General features: G+C 40.4%; 1 protein-coding gene across 1 annotated transcript in view; it reads left to right on the plus strand.

Annotated features, from left to right (window-relative positions):
- Nucleotides 1-17,393, plus strand: part of MED12L (mediator complex subunit 12L) — a 180,916-nt gene that overhangs the window by 15,197 nt on the left and 148,326 nt on the right. Inside the window, exons 3-9 of the mRNA XM_079977534.1 lie at nucleotides 4,248-4,352; nucleotides 6,044-6,235; nucleotides 7,570-7,729; nucleotides 11,462-11,631; nucleotides 12,351-12,461; nucleotides 14,852-15,121; nucleotides 16,596-16,745. Coding sequence (XP_079833660.1) covers nucleotides 4,248-4,352; nucleotides 6,044-6,235; nucleotides 7,570-7,729; nucleotides 11,462-11,631; nucleotides 12,351-12,461; nucleotides 14,852-15,121; nucleotides 16,596-16,745 — 1,158 coding nt within the window. The remainder of the gene's footprint in view (nucleotides 1-4,247; nucleotides 4,353-6,043; nucleotides 6,236-7,569; nucleotides 7,730-11,461; nucleotides 11,632-12,350; nucleotides 12,462-14,851; nucleotides 15,122-16,595; nucleotides 16,746-17,393) is intronic.

Here is a 17,393-nt window from a genome sequence, read left to right on the forward strand (position 1 = left end):
ATCTCAGTTTCTAACACTGGTCTCAATAACGTAATTAATTATATGAGGGCATGCCCAACAACTTGGTTCATCTTCTGAGACCCTGGTCCAGCTCCTCCAGCTATCAGAAATGTGGATCCTGGGATCTTTAGCAGACTCCAAAGGAAAGGAACCACATTTTCTTCCCTAGGAAAGATATCCGTACCTTGGGATTAGTTTTATGTGGTCATTGCCTTTTTACTCTTTTGTTCCTTAAGATACTGTTTGTTTTTATCATTGTGTATTGTTCTTTTTTTTTATAAAATTTTTATTGAGTTTTCACATTTTATATACACAGACACACACACACACAGACAAAGACAACACATATAAAGTTTCATATCCTTACTTTCCTAACCCCAGTTCTTGACCTCCCCCCACCCCCCCTTCATACATCCTAATTCAATTAAATTAGCTCAGCAAGTTCATATCTCTCATCCTTTACATATTATTATTATATATATATTTTTTTTAAGAAATACTTAATTCTTATTACTTGGCCAAATTTTACTTATCCAATTTTCTTATAAATATTAAATCCTTTTCTAAGGTCGACTCAAATTCCTTCCACGAATTTCCCTTTTATCTTAAAAATAGGTCATAATAATCAAACACAAAGGTCATAAACATTTTTTTTTTAAAAAAAAATTCTTCCCCCCCCCGCCCCGGTTTCTGTCCCTTTCCAATGTCCCCATGTCCACAAAAACAGTTTTTAGCCTGGATTCCTCACATCTGAGGCCTTTAAATCTCTGTCAGTCTCTCTCTGCCGATTTTGTTGGTAGCCCTCTTTGTTGGTCATCGGGTCTTGAAGGAGTTCTAGCTCAGTCTCATCAGATTTTCTTCCGTCCAAAGTACTTGGTACCAGCTGCTGCGAAAGGTCAGCTAATCTTCCATACTCAAAGAGGAAGCCCCAATCATATTTCTTGCTTCTTTTAAATTCAAATATTCCAAGTGTTCCAGGGGCTTCCTCCCTCCTCTTTCGCATCTTTCGCAGATTTATAATCCAAAGGTCTTCTTCTTTATGTTCTGACAATGTAGGCTTCTGGTTGGTACTCTCCATCTGTACTGGCCCTTGTTCCCTCTCCTCCTGTTCCGAAGTTATCTCTTCTAATTCAGCTGCAGATTTTTTCCCGGTCAAATCCATTGTGCATTCAGCAGAGTCACTTATTTTAGAGTTCAAGGTTATAAGTTGTTTATTCATAGCCGTAGTCTGCTCCTGCAACTTTCCCACGAGAAAAAACATTCTGTCTATCTCTGCCTGTAGTTTTCCATCTGCAGCCATTGTAGTGTTTCAATGTTTCCCCTAGGGGGATTCTGGTTACTTAATAGTCTTTCCCAACAGTCCGTTACTTTGTTATTTCACTACTTTGTTCCCAACCAGTTTAATTCAAATATAACAAATTTAGTCCAGAAAGGTGTTAAATAATAAGATTTTTAACTTTCACTGCCCGTTTGACAGCTCCTTTGACAGCTGTCAAACTCATTGTTCCTTTTTCTCCAGCTCACATACAGGACACTCCCGGGTCTGGGGGGGGTTTAGACAAAGGCTTCTAAAATTCCACTCTTACTCTCCAGCACAAATCTTCTTCTGTCAAATTCATGAAAATATTATCTTTTAAAAAACACCAAAAAGAAAAAACTCTCCACCTTAGTTCTCCGATCCTTGCTTTAAATCTTCTGTAAGCAGGGGGGTGCGGACTTCCCTTTAGCACATCCCCCGATCGTACCGAATTCAAAGGTAGAAATTTTAAAGTCCAAATTCCATTTTACTCACGGATTAATTAAAGTCCGAATTTCAGGGAAGAAAGTCAGCGGTCTCCGGCCATGGCTCGCGGCTTCGCTCCACTGCAGTAGCGGTCCACTCACAGCACCACGCCGCTCCCCGTACCCTCTCCGCAGCCTTTAAAAAGGCTCTTCGTGGGTCGGGGGGGCGCTTTAGGTGCCCGCCGAGTCACCAAGTCCGCAGGCTTCAGCGCCTGCGGTTTCTGAGGGTCCCCGCATCGCCGTCGCGGTAGAACCCTTCTCCAGCGGAGCCGATTCCCTCCGGAGCTCGGAGGGAATCCGCCATTAACCAGTTCGCGCTAACCCGGAATTGTTCTATTCCTGTCGTAAGCTGCTTTGAGTTTCTCCATCCCTGTCTTAGATAAAATGTGGTTCCCAGGTTGACACTTTGGGTAAAATTTGTTTCCCAAAGCTGGGAAACATTAATGGTTCTCTCAATAGACTAAATAAGCATTTATCAGCGTGTGCAGTTTAAAAAAAAGTGTAGGGATATAAAGTTGCAATGTTGTGAGCACTTCAATTTGAAAGTGTCAAAATTGTTACGCAGTCCCTTTAGATTTCTAAACAAATTATAAAGTCACAACAAGCATCTATCTTTACTATTACTTGTGCTATATGTTTACTATTACTAGCTATACTGTGTTTAAAAAACCAGTAGTACGCAGGTGCTGAAGTGCTGTCATAAAGCACGCACACATACACAAATCTACAACGTGATTAGGCTTTAGTGGCCCCAGTTGACACTTTGAAAAGCTAACCTGATAACCCGGCAAAACCCAGTGTAGTATGTCACACGGAGTGCATTGCTTTGAAAGCGACAATTCCATTCTGTCGCCCTGTGTGTCTTCAGTAGGAGAGTGCTTGGAAGTCAAGTCAAGTCAAATGACAGCGTACTCAACTTTATACTTCATTTAACTGAGCTTGACATTATGTAAACTCCTTGCCTGTCAGTTTCCATGGTAGGGTGCTTGTTAGAATCTGAGTCATGCTGTAGGAATTGGGATGGGGGTGAAGGGAAGCTTAAACCATTTGAAATAAACTTAACGGGAGCATTTCCCCACTGATGCAGGCTTCACAGTTACACCTCAATATTCCAAAGATTCTTGCTAGGTTTCCCATGGGTCACAGATATATCTTTATCTAACTCCAGTACATTGCAGGCTGATCCCATCCTCTGCTGTGCTGTCACTCACTGTTTTTTGGTCTTTTTGGAGAGAGAGTTGATGTTACGGTGGCTGTCTGTCACACTTGTATTTGGCTGGGTCACGTACAAGTGGGACCAAGTTGTTCTTATTGCTTAAGCACTGCACTGCAGTTGTGCAAATACAAGTGTGTAATTTTATACACCCCTATCATATCCCCTCCCTCTTACTCACCGTTTTTACAAACTAAAAATCTCCCAAGGTTGCAACCTTTCCTCATAGGTGAGCTGCTCTAGCCCCTCGATCATTTTTTGGTTGTCGTTTTGTGAGTATTTCCCCATCTCTTCAGAATCCTTGCCCTGGTTTAGCAACCAGAAGTCTGTACAGTTTTCCAAGTGCAGTCCCAGTAATAATAATAATAATTTATTATTATGGTCAAAGACCAGTTCAAGAAGCACAACTGAGACTGCTTTCACAAGAGTGAAATAGACATTTAAAATAATATACAATAACAGCTTATGGATTAAAATTAAAATAGTTGCATGCACACAAAAAGACCTAAGGTTAAACTACCGGTAATATGCAGATTGACACTGGGACACCCAGGAGGCCGGCTATGGCAGTTTTCCTAGCGATCTACTAGTTGAAAGATTCTCTAGGTTTAGGTCAGTCTTTGCAAGTGCTGCATGTCAACAATGTATGGGTCAGGTGGCAGCTTTGTCTAGTGGTCTAGTGGCCTGGGATAAGATGAATTTTAAATGTTACAGCAGCCATGTGTATACAGGGGGCATTGTAGCTAATCCGACACTTAGTGTTGTTGTTGTGCCTTTGTGTTTGTGTGTGAGGTTGAGAAAGAGGGACTAGCATCTTGTCTCTAATTTAGGAAACAGCTGTTAAGCCTCTTCCACTTCCAACCCCGAAAGCCTTTAAGGTATCCAAATTCTATTGGCTGACATACATAGACGTGTGTAAGATGGTGGCAGAACATTAAAAAGTCAGTGTTTGTCTCTGTGTATCCTGGAAAATGCTATCCTTTGATGATGAAAGTGAATGTGTAGGAGATTAAGCCTTGATAACATTCGGCCTGGTAAGCAATTTCCTGCAGATAAAAGACTAGTGTTATCCCAAAATACACTGATGTGAAAGACTATGGTGTATAGAGGGAATGCATTACTGTTTCAGCATGACATTTTGTGGTATATAAAATGCATGAGGAATTTTAATTCCTTCAAAAAGGCATTGAGCAAAGTAATTAAAACTTCAACCCACAGCTCAAAATACTTAACAAAAACTCTCTCTTTGTAGGATGAACTTACAGCTGTGAATGTAAAGCAAGGTTTCAGTAACCAGCCAGCCTTCTCTGGAGATGAGCATGGCTCTGCTAGGAACATTGTCATTAACCCTTCAAAGGTAAGGTCGGGATTGAGGTTTGTTGCAAAAGTACTTTCCTTTATGACAGTGTAGTAATTTCATGTGTTTTCCTTCACAGTTGCTCCTATGATCACATTCAGACACAAGGCAAAAACTTTTGTTTTGCAGTGCCACACATTTGAATGTGTACATTACTGCTCTTGGGAATGGCTTCAATGTGTAGATTTATTTCTAGTGATCGTGCCATGGTTGTGCGAGAAGATATTTGTACATTAGGGTATGCTTTCGTTCATGTGTTTACTGGATTGGACCATAAAATCCTAGGCATTTTATGTGATTTTTGTATTTATTATGTGCTGATGGCAAATATATACATTGTTAATAGTCTTGAGATGTCTTCGTATAAGGTGATTCATAAATTGAATTAATATTAGTAGTAATAATGTGTGGTGTAGTGGTTAAGAGTGGTAGTCTCGTAATCTGGGGAACCGGGTTCGCGTCTCTGCTCCTCCACATGCAGCTGCTGGGTGACCTTGGGCTAGTCACACTTCTCTGAAGTCTCTCAGCCTTGCTCACCTCACAGAGTGTTTGTTGTGGGGGAGGAAGGGAAAGGAGAATGTTAGCCGCTTTGAGACTCCTTCGGGTAGTGATAAAGTGGGATATCAAATCCAAACTCTTCTTCTCCTCCTTCTTCTTAATTAGGTAGTTGTGGGTATTCATTATTTCAGTAGACAGATGTTCTGTGTAACTTGTAAGTTTACAGATTTGTAAGTAAATATGTGCTATTTCAGCAAAAGAAGCTACCTTTCCTCTTGATTTTGTATCTCTTAATTCTTTGGGGTTACCACAGTGGCAAAGTTGAGGTTTCTGGGTATGTTGATGGGACTTTGTGCAGCTCATCCTATGTGCTAATTACGACTCCGATTTAGCAGTGAATTTAAATATGTAAAGCATTCAAATGAAGCCAGATGTCATATGCTTCAAGCAGTCACGTTAAATATGTATATATTTAACATACATATTTAAGTCTTTTTCTGGACAGAAGCCTAACCTGGAGATAACGTACCCACAGAGAGACACTGATGCTCAAGTGTGTCTCTAATATGTTTCAAAAGTTGGACAATACTTTCATTAGGGCTAGCCAAAATCACACAATGCTGAGTAAGCTTTCAAGTCCCCCAGAATTCTCCACTAGGTTGGAGTATCTAGTGGCTAGAGACCAATAACTCCTGAAAAGTCCCTTCTTCAGCTGGTAGAGAATCCTGTCCCTCTCTTTTTAGATCTGGCTTCTGAATGGCTAAAGGTGGTATTCTGCAAAATGCAGAAAAATCAAAGGAAGTCACATTGGCACAGCTGCGAGGAAATAATAGCCCTAATAAAGATACTGCCAAACTGTGAATTTTGGATGTTGCTTATGATTCAACAGGACTTTTTATGTATCTGTTACGTATTGGGGTCTACCTTGGTAGACACTTCACACATTCTTAGTTAATAGCTTTTTGTTTTATAGGCACAGAGCATTTACCTTTAAAAGATAATGGGCTATCACTTTAGCTCTTTGCAGTATGAAAACTGACTTGCAGCACCAGGGAATTTAGAATACCTTCTTACTAAGCTGATAGCTTAAACAACATTGATTCTAGATCTCTTCAGATAGGGATATTGTATGTGGCAGTGTTTAATAGATACTTAACTGTGTATGTTTCTTTTATTCCCTCCCTCTCTATCAGATTGGAGCTTATTTTAGCAGCATATTAGAAGAGAAGTTAAAACTTAATACTTTCCAGGATACAGGAAAGAAGAAACCGCAAGTAAATGCCAAAGACAATTACTGGCTAGTTACTGCTCGTTCCCAGAGTGCAATTCACAATTGGTTTGCAGATTTAGCAGGAAACAAACCACTGACTATTCTAGCAAAAAAGGTACATATTAATATTTTGAGCGCTTCATAAATTTGAGACAGGGGAGGCAATTAAATTAAAAGTGATTTAAGACTGTGCCAACCATATTGGGAACAGGTCATATTGTATAGATTTTGAAAAAAAAGTAGTTGGGAGAAGTGGGAATTACCTCTGTTTTTCTTTACTCTGTCAGGAGTTGCTCAGTGGCTGCAGTGCAAATGTACCCACTGAGCTCTCACAACACTGTCATTAATGCAGAATTCTGGTGCATCTCAAAAAATCTCACATCACTGTGTTGGAACATCAAGGAAATGTTGATCAGTGAAGGGGTATTGGGTTTTTTTGGGAGTGGTTGGGGTGGTGTGAGATATAGCTAGTAATTATTATATTAAATTGGTGCCTTGCAGTTAGGTTTCCCCCCTCTGTGTATTTTAAATCTTTTCATCATAGTTTAGCGTTAGGCTTTTCTAGGCTCAGTCTCATAACACCAAACAATTTAGCGTTACCTCTGAACCAGCCTGTTGGCTTGTTTGCATGGGTTCATATAAATGAATCCTTTTTTCCTAGCAGTGTAGAGAGAATGCATTTTGTATTGCACGTGAGGACTTCTAGACAAAATTACAAGGGAGAGAATAATGACAGTTTTGGAAGCGGAATAGGGGGAGCCATTCTCTTTTTCATGTTTGAAACACCACAATAAAATCTACTCAGCTGTTGAGTAGAACATGAGCCCAGTTTTTTGTGTGAAAGAAATAACATGGCAGACAGGCCTGCAAGTATAATGCTATTCTTCCTCTGAAGGTATCTGAAGAAGTGTGCATGCACACGAAAGCTCATACCAAGAACTAACTTAGTTGGTCTTTAAGGTGCTACTGGAAGGAATTTTTTTATTTTGTTTTGACTATGGCAGACCAACACGGCTACCTATCTGTAACTGGAGCTATTCTTCCTGTGTCACCACCTAGAAAAGGGTGCTTTTGAAACTTTGAAGTTGCTGAAGCAATTATATTAGTTATGAAGCTTCATGTTTCACCTCTCCTTTATTGGCTTGTAGCTGGCCTGCTTGCATGATATGATAAGCCAAACTATGGCTTGACATGATAAGACAAACTGGTTTACTGGGACTGCACAAATGGAGCTCACAAAATATCTGTTCCTCCCTGGTTCTTTTCGCTCGGCGCAGTGAAGCCAAAAGGATGTGATTTTGTAATATCTCAAAGATGTGACCTTTTAATGTATCATTCAACTGTTGTATCATTCAACTGTCTTTTAGTGTGAAGTTTTCTAACTTTTCATCTTACAGTTTTGCCTCGATTACACTGCTAACTCTTTTTTTCTACCTCTTGTCAACCCAGGTCCCAATTCTCAGTAAAAAGGAAGATGTTTTTGCTTACTTAGCAAAATATTCTGTGCCCTTGCTGCGAGCAGCATGGCTGATCAAGATGACATGCGCATACTATTCTGCCATTTGTGAAGCTAAGATCAAAAAACGCCAGGCTGCTGATCCAAATCTTGGTAAATATATGAATTCATTGGAAATTGTAATGGATTTGTACCATAAATTGTTGTGGCATGTTCTTGTGGTGAGCATGGTGCTATCAATGCATGTTCCATAGATATATTTTAGTTATTTTAGTCAAATTCTATGGTTGGTATTCAGTGAACCTTTCACACTAGTGTAAAGTTTAGTGCTAGCACAGGGAGATTCCACCCTTTCTCCTCCCCCCACTTTATCCTGTACCCATATCTGGTGTTGCATTGGGGGAACATATTTGTGTTATATATTGGTATGTGTGTTCTATTGTGCAAGGAAAAATCCTGTTGCTGCTGAAACGGTCACCTCCTTAGCGCTATGTTGAATGTAGCTCTATAGCTACGTCTTTGCAGTTTAGAAACATTTCTCCTGTTGCATTTTTTAAAAAGTATACATGCAGGCTTACATTTTTGCAACCAAAAGGTGTTAAACACTCACTACAGCAGCAGCATTAAAGAAGAATATAAACTTTTTGGGTGGCCTGCGCAAGATATATGTGAATATATATCTGTGTGAATATATGTGAATTTGTTTTCCTATAAATTCTTTGCAATTGTGTGCATTCTTTGCAATGGGTGATATGGCTGCCTGCTGCTTTAACTACATCTCTTATTAATATTTTTAAAAAGAAAAATGAGAAAGGCAGATTGACATTGCAAAATGCTCTTCACAATTTATTTACATTTAAACAATGTGGGTCCCTGACTCTGAAATTCATTACCAGATGATCTCTGTAAAGTTGCCACACTTCAGGTCTGCAGAAAGGCCCTGAAGACCCATCCATTCTCAGTGGCATGTTCATTAATGATGTCTTATTCTATTCTTAAGATTGAGGGAATTGGGAAACCTGAATTTTTCTTCTTGGGTTGCATGTGTACGTTTGTTGGTTTTATTGACATGGAAGGTTTTTATTTGAACTTTCATATTGCATTTTGGTTTAGGATTGTTAGACATTATTTGTTGTGTGTGATATATATCTATATATTTTTATAATACTTCTGTGTGGCAATATCCAAGTGGGGCATCCTATTTGTGCCACAGCCATTCTGCAAATGGGAGCCTCGCTCTTAGGGTAGCGTAACAGCCAAAATAAATGTACATCTTCTGCTTGTGGAAGATGTTGCACAATTCTTAGGGCACCTGTTGTTGTCGCTGTTGTGGTTGTGGTTGTTATTATTATTATTATTCTCAGTGACAGCTATGCTTGTGTGCTCCCACTTATGCTACTGTTTGCTTAGCTATGTCAGCTGTCTAACTTCTTGCATTAATATTTTTTTGGATGCCATCCAACATAATATTCACAAGAATGGTAGTAGCTGTTACTTTGCTGGAGACTTCATGACAATAACCTAAACACATTCATGTACACTGGGCATTCATTTCTTTAAACCATTTGCACTTGAAGTTCAAGAGAGTTATGTTGTTAATTTTCAATTTTGGTCTAACAGCACAGTGTGTTGCATATTAAGATGCACATGATGGGTGCTTCAGGTGGCCTTTAACCACAGAATGATGTGCATTTTCAGAGCTTCATAGAGGAATAGTAAAGCTGGACTATAGTATTGGGAGATGACAGTTCTCTTTGGGCTCACATTACTGTGGCTTGTTCCAGTTCTTCTGATAATGCCCTTCCCTTTTCTTATGCTCCAATTATAATGGAACCAGCAGAGACTCTGAAAGAGAAAACTCAGTTGGCCGGTTCTTCTAATGCTCTCCCATTGTACAAGCTGAACTGGAGATTATCGTATAGAAGTTATATTCCTATTAAAGGATGGAGATTGTACTTCTTTGAAAAGGGGGAAACAGGTTATCCCAACTCCTTTTATGTTGATAACCTTTGCCAGAAATAATCCTTCAAGATACAAGGAGCGTAATGTGTGTGTACTGATTCAGACCACTCACATGAGAAATGAAAAGTTTGTCTAATGGTAAGGATTTGCTGAACTAACAATTTCAATTGGAATACAAGAAAGGGACGTATGAGGAGGTCTGGAAAATAAGTTAAAAGAAAATAAGTAATGGAAACTTTATGTGTTTGTTTTTTTTGGTTGTTTTTATTTTTGCATTTTCGGATTTTTGTTGTTTTTTCTTTCTGGTTTTTTATTGTATTATTTTTGAAAACATTAATAAATATTCTATTTAAAAAAAAAAAGAGAAATGAAAAGTTTGTGTGTCAACTAACTTCCAACAGTTGATGTGATAAATTAACTTTGCTTTCCCGTTTGTGTCTTTTAATAATAATAATAATAATAATAATAATAATAATAATTTTTTATTTATACCCCGCCCTCCCCAGCCAAGGCCGGGCTCAGAGCGGCTTACAAGCAATAATAAAAACAAGATGAATGATTACAAACTTAAAAACAAAAATAAAATACAACATTAAAATAATGGGACATTAAAATATTAAAATGTAGCCTCATCGCAGGAGGAGAAGGAAAAGAAAAAAAAAGAAAAGAAAAGAGAGAGAGAGAGGGAGGGAGGGAGGGAATCAAATTGGCTCCAAGCCAAAGGCCAGGCAGAACAACTCTCCTTTTGGAGGCAATGAAACACAGAGCAGGGCCTCAAAAGCTAGATCAATTTTTCCCAACTTCCAAATGTTTTGGACTGCATCTCCCATCAGCTTCAGCAAGAACCCATAATCCTCCAGGTGTCACTGAACAACAACCCCCACCAGTACATGGCCATTGGCCATCCCTGCAAGGGCTGATGGGTGTTGTAGTTAAGCAACATCTTGAAGACCAACGTTCCCCACTCCTAACATGAACACACATGCTTATAGTCTGTACTGTATAGTGTTGGCAAATTCAACAGCTCTGATAATACGATGTGAGGAAAATCCTTTAAAACTTGAGATAACACCTCTTGTGTATCTGTTTTATTTCCCACCAGAGATAGCCGTTCACAGCCATATAATTGCACTGCTTGTAAATATTGCTATATGTCTCTTGTGCATTTCTCTCTCTCTCATTCTTTCTCTCTCTCTCATTAATACAAAATAGAAACTGTCACAATCTTCACAATTTTTCATATCTGTTGTGCAGCAGTTTACTACACAGGCCTGAATTAGTAAACCTTCCTAGCTCAGTCATAAGTGTTTCACAAGAACAGAAATCTCTGTGAGGTGTTGAAACTCGCAGAACAGAGTTAGGTCCACCAATAATAACTGTATTCCAATAATACAATAATTCCAATAATAGTTGTATTCTGCAAAAACCGCAGCTGCTGGAAGGAAAGAAAGGGGCGAGTATGGGCTATCCCGACCTTAAATGCCCCTTACTCACCCCGCCCCCGCCGCCAGCCGATTGGCTGGCGCGATGAATAATGCATACTAATGATCCCGGGATTCCCCTGTTCTCGCGGGGCTGTAGTCAGCCCCGCGAGAGTGTGAATGGGTCGTGAGACCGCAAAACCCCCTCCTCCTGATGTCGGAAGTGGCATTCTGCAAAGAAGCAAGATTTATAAGAACATAGTGCAGAGCATGCAATCATTTAGCAAAAGTGGTTTGAAGATACTGCAGAGGACAGAATGTCATGCTAGGAGCCATTTGAACAGGCTCTGTGTTAAAGACCTCCTGTTTATTGTCTTGAAAATGTATTTTGATAGTCTAGCTAATTATCATGTTAATTGTTCATGTTGTGTATCATCTCATGTTGTCAGCTGATGGGGGGGGGTAGGAATCGTGAGAACTCATCTAATTTTTGTCTTCATAGAATGGACCCAGATTTCAACCAGATACCTCCGAGAACAACTGGCAAAGATTGCAGAATTTTATCACATGACCTCAAGCCAAGGCGGCAGCTCTGCAGCTGTGTCCCCTGAGGTGGAACAAGCCCTGAAGCAGTGGGAATATAATGAAAAGCTAGCTTTCTATATGTTCCAGGTAACCTTTTCCAATAATGTGCTAAGATGTCGTTCTCCGGGGCAAAATAACAATGCAGCTGATTTGTTTTTAAATCGCCTCTGCTCCGTGTCCACTGTACCATCAAACAACAACAATATGATTTCTTATCTGCTGGATAGAAGGGGACAACATGAAAGCTAGGAATGCTGAATGAGGAAACTTGAAACCTAGGGAGCAGAAAAACTTGTATCTCTCTCCCAAAAAGAGAGAGTCCACTGTACCATCAAACAACAACAATATGATTTCTTATCTGCTGGATAGAAGGGGACAACATGAAAGCTAGGAATGCTGAATGAGGAAACTTGAAACCTAGGGAGCAGAAAAACTTGTATCTCTCTCCCAAAAAGAGATACAGAAGAGAATACCTTTTTTAGGAATATTCAGGAGACAGTCTCTATATTTCAGTCTCAGTCTTTACCACAGAAATCAAGTATATTTAGGCTGTTCAGTCCCTTGTAGAATCTTTTCAGATACTTGAATGACTAGCTTATGTATCAGACTTTTTAAAAAAATGATTGCTTCAAATCATTCTATTGTTTGCCTAAAATGGTTTGAATGATTGGGATGCTACTTTAACATTGTTGGGGTTTTTTTCTTAGTTTTAATTGGTAACTTGAGTAATGGAACACTGGGACATATTACCAATTGCACTCTTTACTATATATATTTACCTGTGACCTTTCTAAACTTCATTGCAGGAAGGACTGTTTGAAAGACACGAATATTTAACATGGATATTGGATGTCTTGGAAAAAATAAGGCCTGCTGATGATGAACTTCTAAAACTCCTACTACCACTAATATTGCAGGTACAGAGCATGATACAATTTTGCCACAGTTCAGAAAGCAGCTTCCAGACATGGAGTAGTAGAGCATTAAAGGTGTGATTGGTTCACATACCCAAGGAGCATGTAGCGAGAAGGGAGAAGTTTTCTCAGGCCTTCCTGCACAATCACAGCATGCATCTGGCTTACGACATGGGAGTGTTGAGATCCTCATCAATGCACCTCACCACCCCAGACATCATTAGTTTTGGTTAATTTGGTTGAATAATTCTGATTGGCAGATCCTATAGTTGCTGTATTGTAATAACCATAACCTGTTACCTATATTTAATGTCTCAAGTCTTTTTGGGTGTGTTGGCAATATAATTTTGCCATAGTTCAAAAACCAGCTTTTAGACACAGAGTAGTAGAACATTAGGGACGCAGGTAGCGCTGTGGGTTAAACCACAGAGACTAGGACTTGCCGATCAGAAGGTCTGCGGTTCGAATCCCTGCAACAGGGTGAGCTCCCGTGGCTCGGTCCCTGCTCCTGCCAACCTAGCAGTTCGAAGTGCACGTCAAAGTGCAAGTAGATAAATAGGTACCGCTCCAGCGGGAAGGTAAACGGCGTTTCCGTGCACTGCTCTGGTTCGCCAGAAGCGGCTTTGTCATGCTGGCCACATGGCCCGGAAGCTGTATGCCGGCTTCCTCTACCAATAAAGCGAGATGAGCGCCGCAACCCCAGAGTCGGCCACGACTGGACCTAATGGTCAGGGGTCTCTTTACCTTTTCCTAGTAGAACATTAAGGGTGAGATCCAATGGCAGCAGCCCACTTGCAGTGCAGGACTTCCAGTTTCTCTTTTCCAGCCTTTCCTGGCACTCCCAAAATTTGTTCCAGAAGGTGCATGCAGAGAAAATTGGGTTCACTCACTCAATTGTGTGAGTGAACATCCATGTTGGGTATCACCATATACTTCAGCAGTGTTAGAAACAGAGATGTGAATGCTAGGAGCTAAATGGTACTTCAAACCTAGGTTATGGACACAACAATGGAATGTCTAGGCATTTTTCACATGGTCTAGTCCTTCTCTTGCTCACCCCACTAATATTCTTAAGAGGGTCTCTTCTCCAGCCTTCAGAGAGTAGCTGGAAGTGGGGAGGAAGAAAAAGGTCCTCCTTTCCTTCCACTCTGCAGTTTTAATCTGAAATCTTAGGCACAGTACTCCACCCAGAGCTCAGAAACTGCTCGCACTAATGTACTGTATTTTTCGCCCTATAGGACGCACCGGCCCATAGGACGCACCTAGTTTTCTTGGGGGGAAATCAAGGAAAAAATTTTTATTTCCCCCCCAGGTTTGCGCAGCCATCCCTAAGCTAGAAGAGGAAGACAGAGCGCTCCGTCTCCCTCTTCTGCCTTCAGGGACAGCCTCTCTAGCCTCTGTGGGGCAGCGGCTTGCCCCTCTGTCCCCCGAGCTTGAGGGCTGGCGATGGGGAGAAGCAAGCTTGCTTCTCCCCCCCGCCAGCCTCCAGATCAGGTCGGGGAATAGTGGGGTGGCGGCGCTCCGCCTCCCCGCTGTCCCCTGAGCTTTTGGGCTGCAGGCTGCTGCCCGCAAGCCTTGCGAGCCTGCGGGACCTCCCGCCGGGCTTGCAAGGCTTGCGGATAGCTTCCTGAAGCCTGGAGAGCGAGAGGGGTCGGTACTCACCGACCCCTCTCGCTCTCCAGGCTTCAGTGAAAGCCTGCATTCGTCCCATAGGACGCACACACATTTCCCCTTCATTTTTGGCGAAAAATAATTCCCTGTTGCAAAATGCGCCCAGAACAATGGGAGTTTCGAACACTGTACTTCAGCTAAGCATTGTGAGTTGGTCCTGTTCTGCAGTGTTCATAATAGGAGTTATTGCAATGGTGGCATATTGTGGTACATGTTTGGATCTAATGCACTATTGATTAATCCATTGAGTTACACCCATACCGGCATGTGTGGGCTACGTGTTTAAAAATAAAATGCAAGGTCTTTATTAGTATGATTAATGTAAGTAGGTTTAAGATGTGGCTTTGAAACTCTCACTGCATAAATCAAATCTCAGACTGCTTGTTCCTTTGATTTGGTTATGTTCATATTTGTAAGGTCCCAGGTTCAGTCCCCAGCATCTGGGTTACATGTAGCAGAGAACCTTTTTCTGTCTGAGAAGCTGGAGAGCTGCTGCCAGTCCGAGTAGACTAGCCTTCCCCAGCCTGGCGCCCTGCTGCCCTGCTAGCTGGTGCTGATGGGAGTTGTAGTCCTAATCATCTGGAGGGCATTGGGTTGCAGAAGGCTGGAGTAGGCAATCCTAACCTGGACTGACCACTCGCCTGCCTTGGTACAAAACGGTTTTTGAAATGTTGGTTGGAATTTTAGGATGAATGACTTTTATTTATAAAAATGTTTTTCAGTATTCCGAAGAGTTCGTTCAGTCGGCCTACCTGTCACGCCGACTTGCTTTCTTCTGTGCCAGACGCCTCTCTTTGTTAATAAGTGACAGTCCTAACCTCATAGCTGCCCACTCACCTCATATGATGATTGGACCAAATAACCCACCTCTAGCGGTTCCAAGCCCTACTACAGCCGGGCCTGTGGTCAACCCTGCACAGCTAGTATGTTCGGATTTTCTTTCTTGCCCACAACATCGTCCACTGGTTTATGGACTCAGTTGTATGCTGCAGGTGAGGGATTCTTCTTCTTCTAATGCTCTGTTTGTACACCAGGGAACAGCTGGGTTTCAAAAGAAGAAGCATTTGGTACTGGTTGTTTTTAAGTTTTAGTAATAGTGCCCTCTGTCTCTCTCTGTGTGAAACTGTTACATGTTTCGGCTATGCTAGAAGAGATTAAAATTCATACTTGATGCTGATGGCGATCATTGGGAGAATAGATCTGAATCAGATGCGCAATCTTCCTGAAGAGGTCTTGGTTCAGTTCTCTCCCCAGGCATGCAGAGTTCTCTAAGAACAGCCACGATGGCTAGAATTCCAAAAAAACTTAAATTTTGTTCTTTGTACTATGAGATCAGTACTGCTCTTCATGGTGAAGTGTGCTAATTTTGACTGTCACTTTCATAGGACAGGGTGCGGTTCTTTTTGTATTATGTGGGTAAATTGTTTGGGTGTCTATTGTTTTAAATTTGTATATTTTATATTTTTTTGTGAGTGGCCTTGAGTAAAAAAAAAAAAAAGTACTTATGAAATATATACTGTTTTTAGTCAAGTCTAATGCACCATTGAATCTAATGCGTACCTTAATTTTCACAATGTAATTTGGCCAAAAAAGGTGAGCATTAGATTCGAGTAAATATGGTACATAATATTAGCGTGTCCTTCCAGTGTGTGTTCTCTTGGTTGGTCAAGAGCAATAGGCCATCAATCATATATATATATACACACACACACACACTTTCAGGGAGAAAGCCCCGCTGAATTCGGCTTAATTTCTAGTCGATATGTGTATGACTGCTCTGTTAGACTGTCTTACCTATATGACACACTTCAAATCATCAAAGAAGCGCTTATAATTTTATAATAAACAGCAATGCTTCTCCTTGTGCTTATATGATAAAGGATTCTTTCTTTGAACACCAAGGTATTAATTAACCAGCAAGTATCGGTAGTTTTTTAAAAAAATTGTTTTGGATGTCTGTTGTCCATTCCAGTGCTATAGGCAGAAAGTCTGAGAAAATGGTTTTAGGGTTCTGTGTTTTAACAGTATAGCTGTCTTCCAAATTGCAATAGCTTCACAATGCATTTTGATGGATTTGGATTTGGATTGTTTGGATTTCAGTCTGTTCATTTTTTAGAAAGAAGCTTTGAATCCTCTGTAAACTAAGCCCCAAAATAGCACACACATACTCAGCGGGGTCCCCCCCCCGTCTCTAGTCATCTACTGGTGTATCTTCTCTCTGATCAGATTGAGATTGGCATGAAAGAGACATACAAATGTAAATTGAGCTGATCCAGATTAAAATGCAACTTGTAATTAAATATGTTAAAGGACATTTTAATTGGATTTTTTTAAAAAGTAAACAATTTCTGATACTACTTTCATTGCAGTTTTGTACTGGTATTTTTTGGCCATCTACCTGCATGATCTGAATTGAATTGAATTATCTTATTAAATGAAAATATTTCTATATTCTTCCCATTGCAGACAATAACTCTCTGTTGCCCAAGTGCCTTGGTGTGGAATTATTCCACAAATGAAAGTAAAAACATCAATCCTGGTTCACCTTTGGATTTACTTCAGGTTGCTCCGTCTAGTTTACCTATGCCTGGAGGAAATTCTGCGTTTAATCAGCAGGTATATTCATTTTAAAATGTACACAGTGCATGTAATGTGCTGAGAAATTATGTATTCTAGGCTGGACTCATTTAGATGACTGTGTTTATAAAGTGTGTTCATGTGAGAGATCTTCCTCATTTCTCCTTTGGAGGGAGCTATCTTTACCTACGAGTGTGTATCACTGTGATTCCTTAGCAGAATGGGGGGGGGGGGGAGCAAGAATAGGGTTTTGTCGTTGGATTCGACTTTCTGAGAATCTATTAGCCATTATTTATTGTTTGATTCAATCCACCCCCCCCCAGCCCTAGCTCCTAATAATCATAATAAAAAGTAATATCATTAAAACTTTCTAAAAACTCTGTAAGACAGAGTTCTTCCACCTGCCCTTTGGCTTAGAATCAATTTGATTCCCTCCCCCTCTTTCTTTTTTTCCTTTCTCCTCCTTTGAAGAGGCTTCATTTTAATGTTAATGTTTTAATGTTGTATTTTAATCTTGTTTTTTAAGTTGTATTTCAATCAACTTGTTTTTATAATTGGTTGTTAGCCGGCCTGAGCCCAGTCTTGGCTGGGGAGGGCAGGGTATAAATAAAATTTATCATTATTAAAAACAGTTCAAAAACATTTTTTCATCCAATGATTTCAGAATTGCCAGGAACAGTATCTTTC

This window comes from Podarcis cretensis (assembly GCF_951804945.1).
Source record: "Podarcis cretensis genome assembly, chromosome: 5".
Taxonomy (NCBI): Eukaryota; Metazoa; Chordata; class Lepidosauria; order Squamata; family Lacertidae; genus Podarcis; species Podarcis cretensis.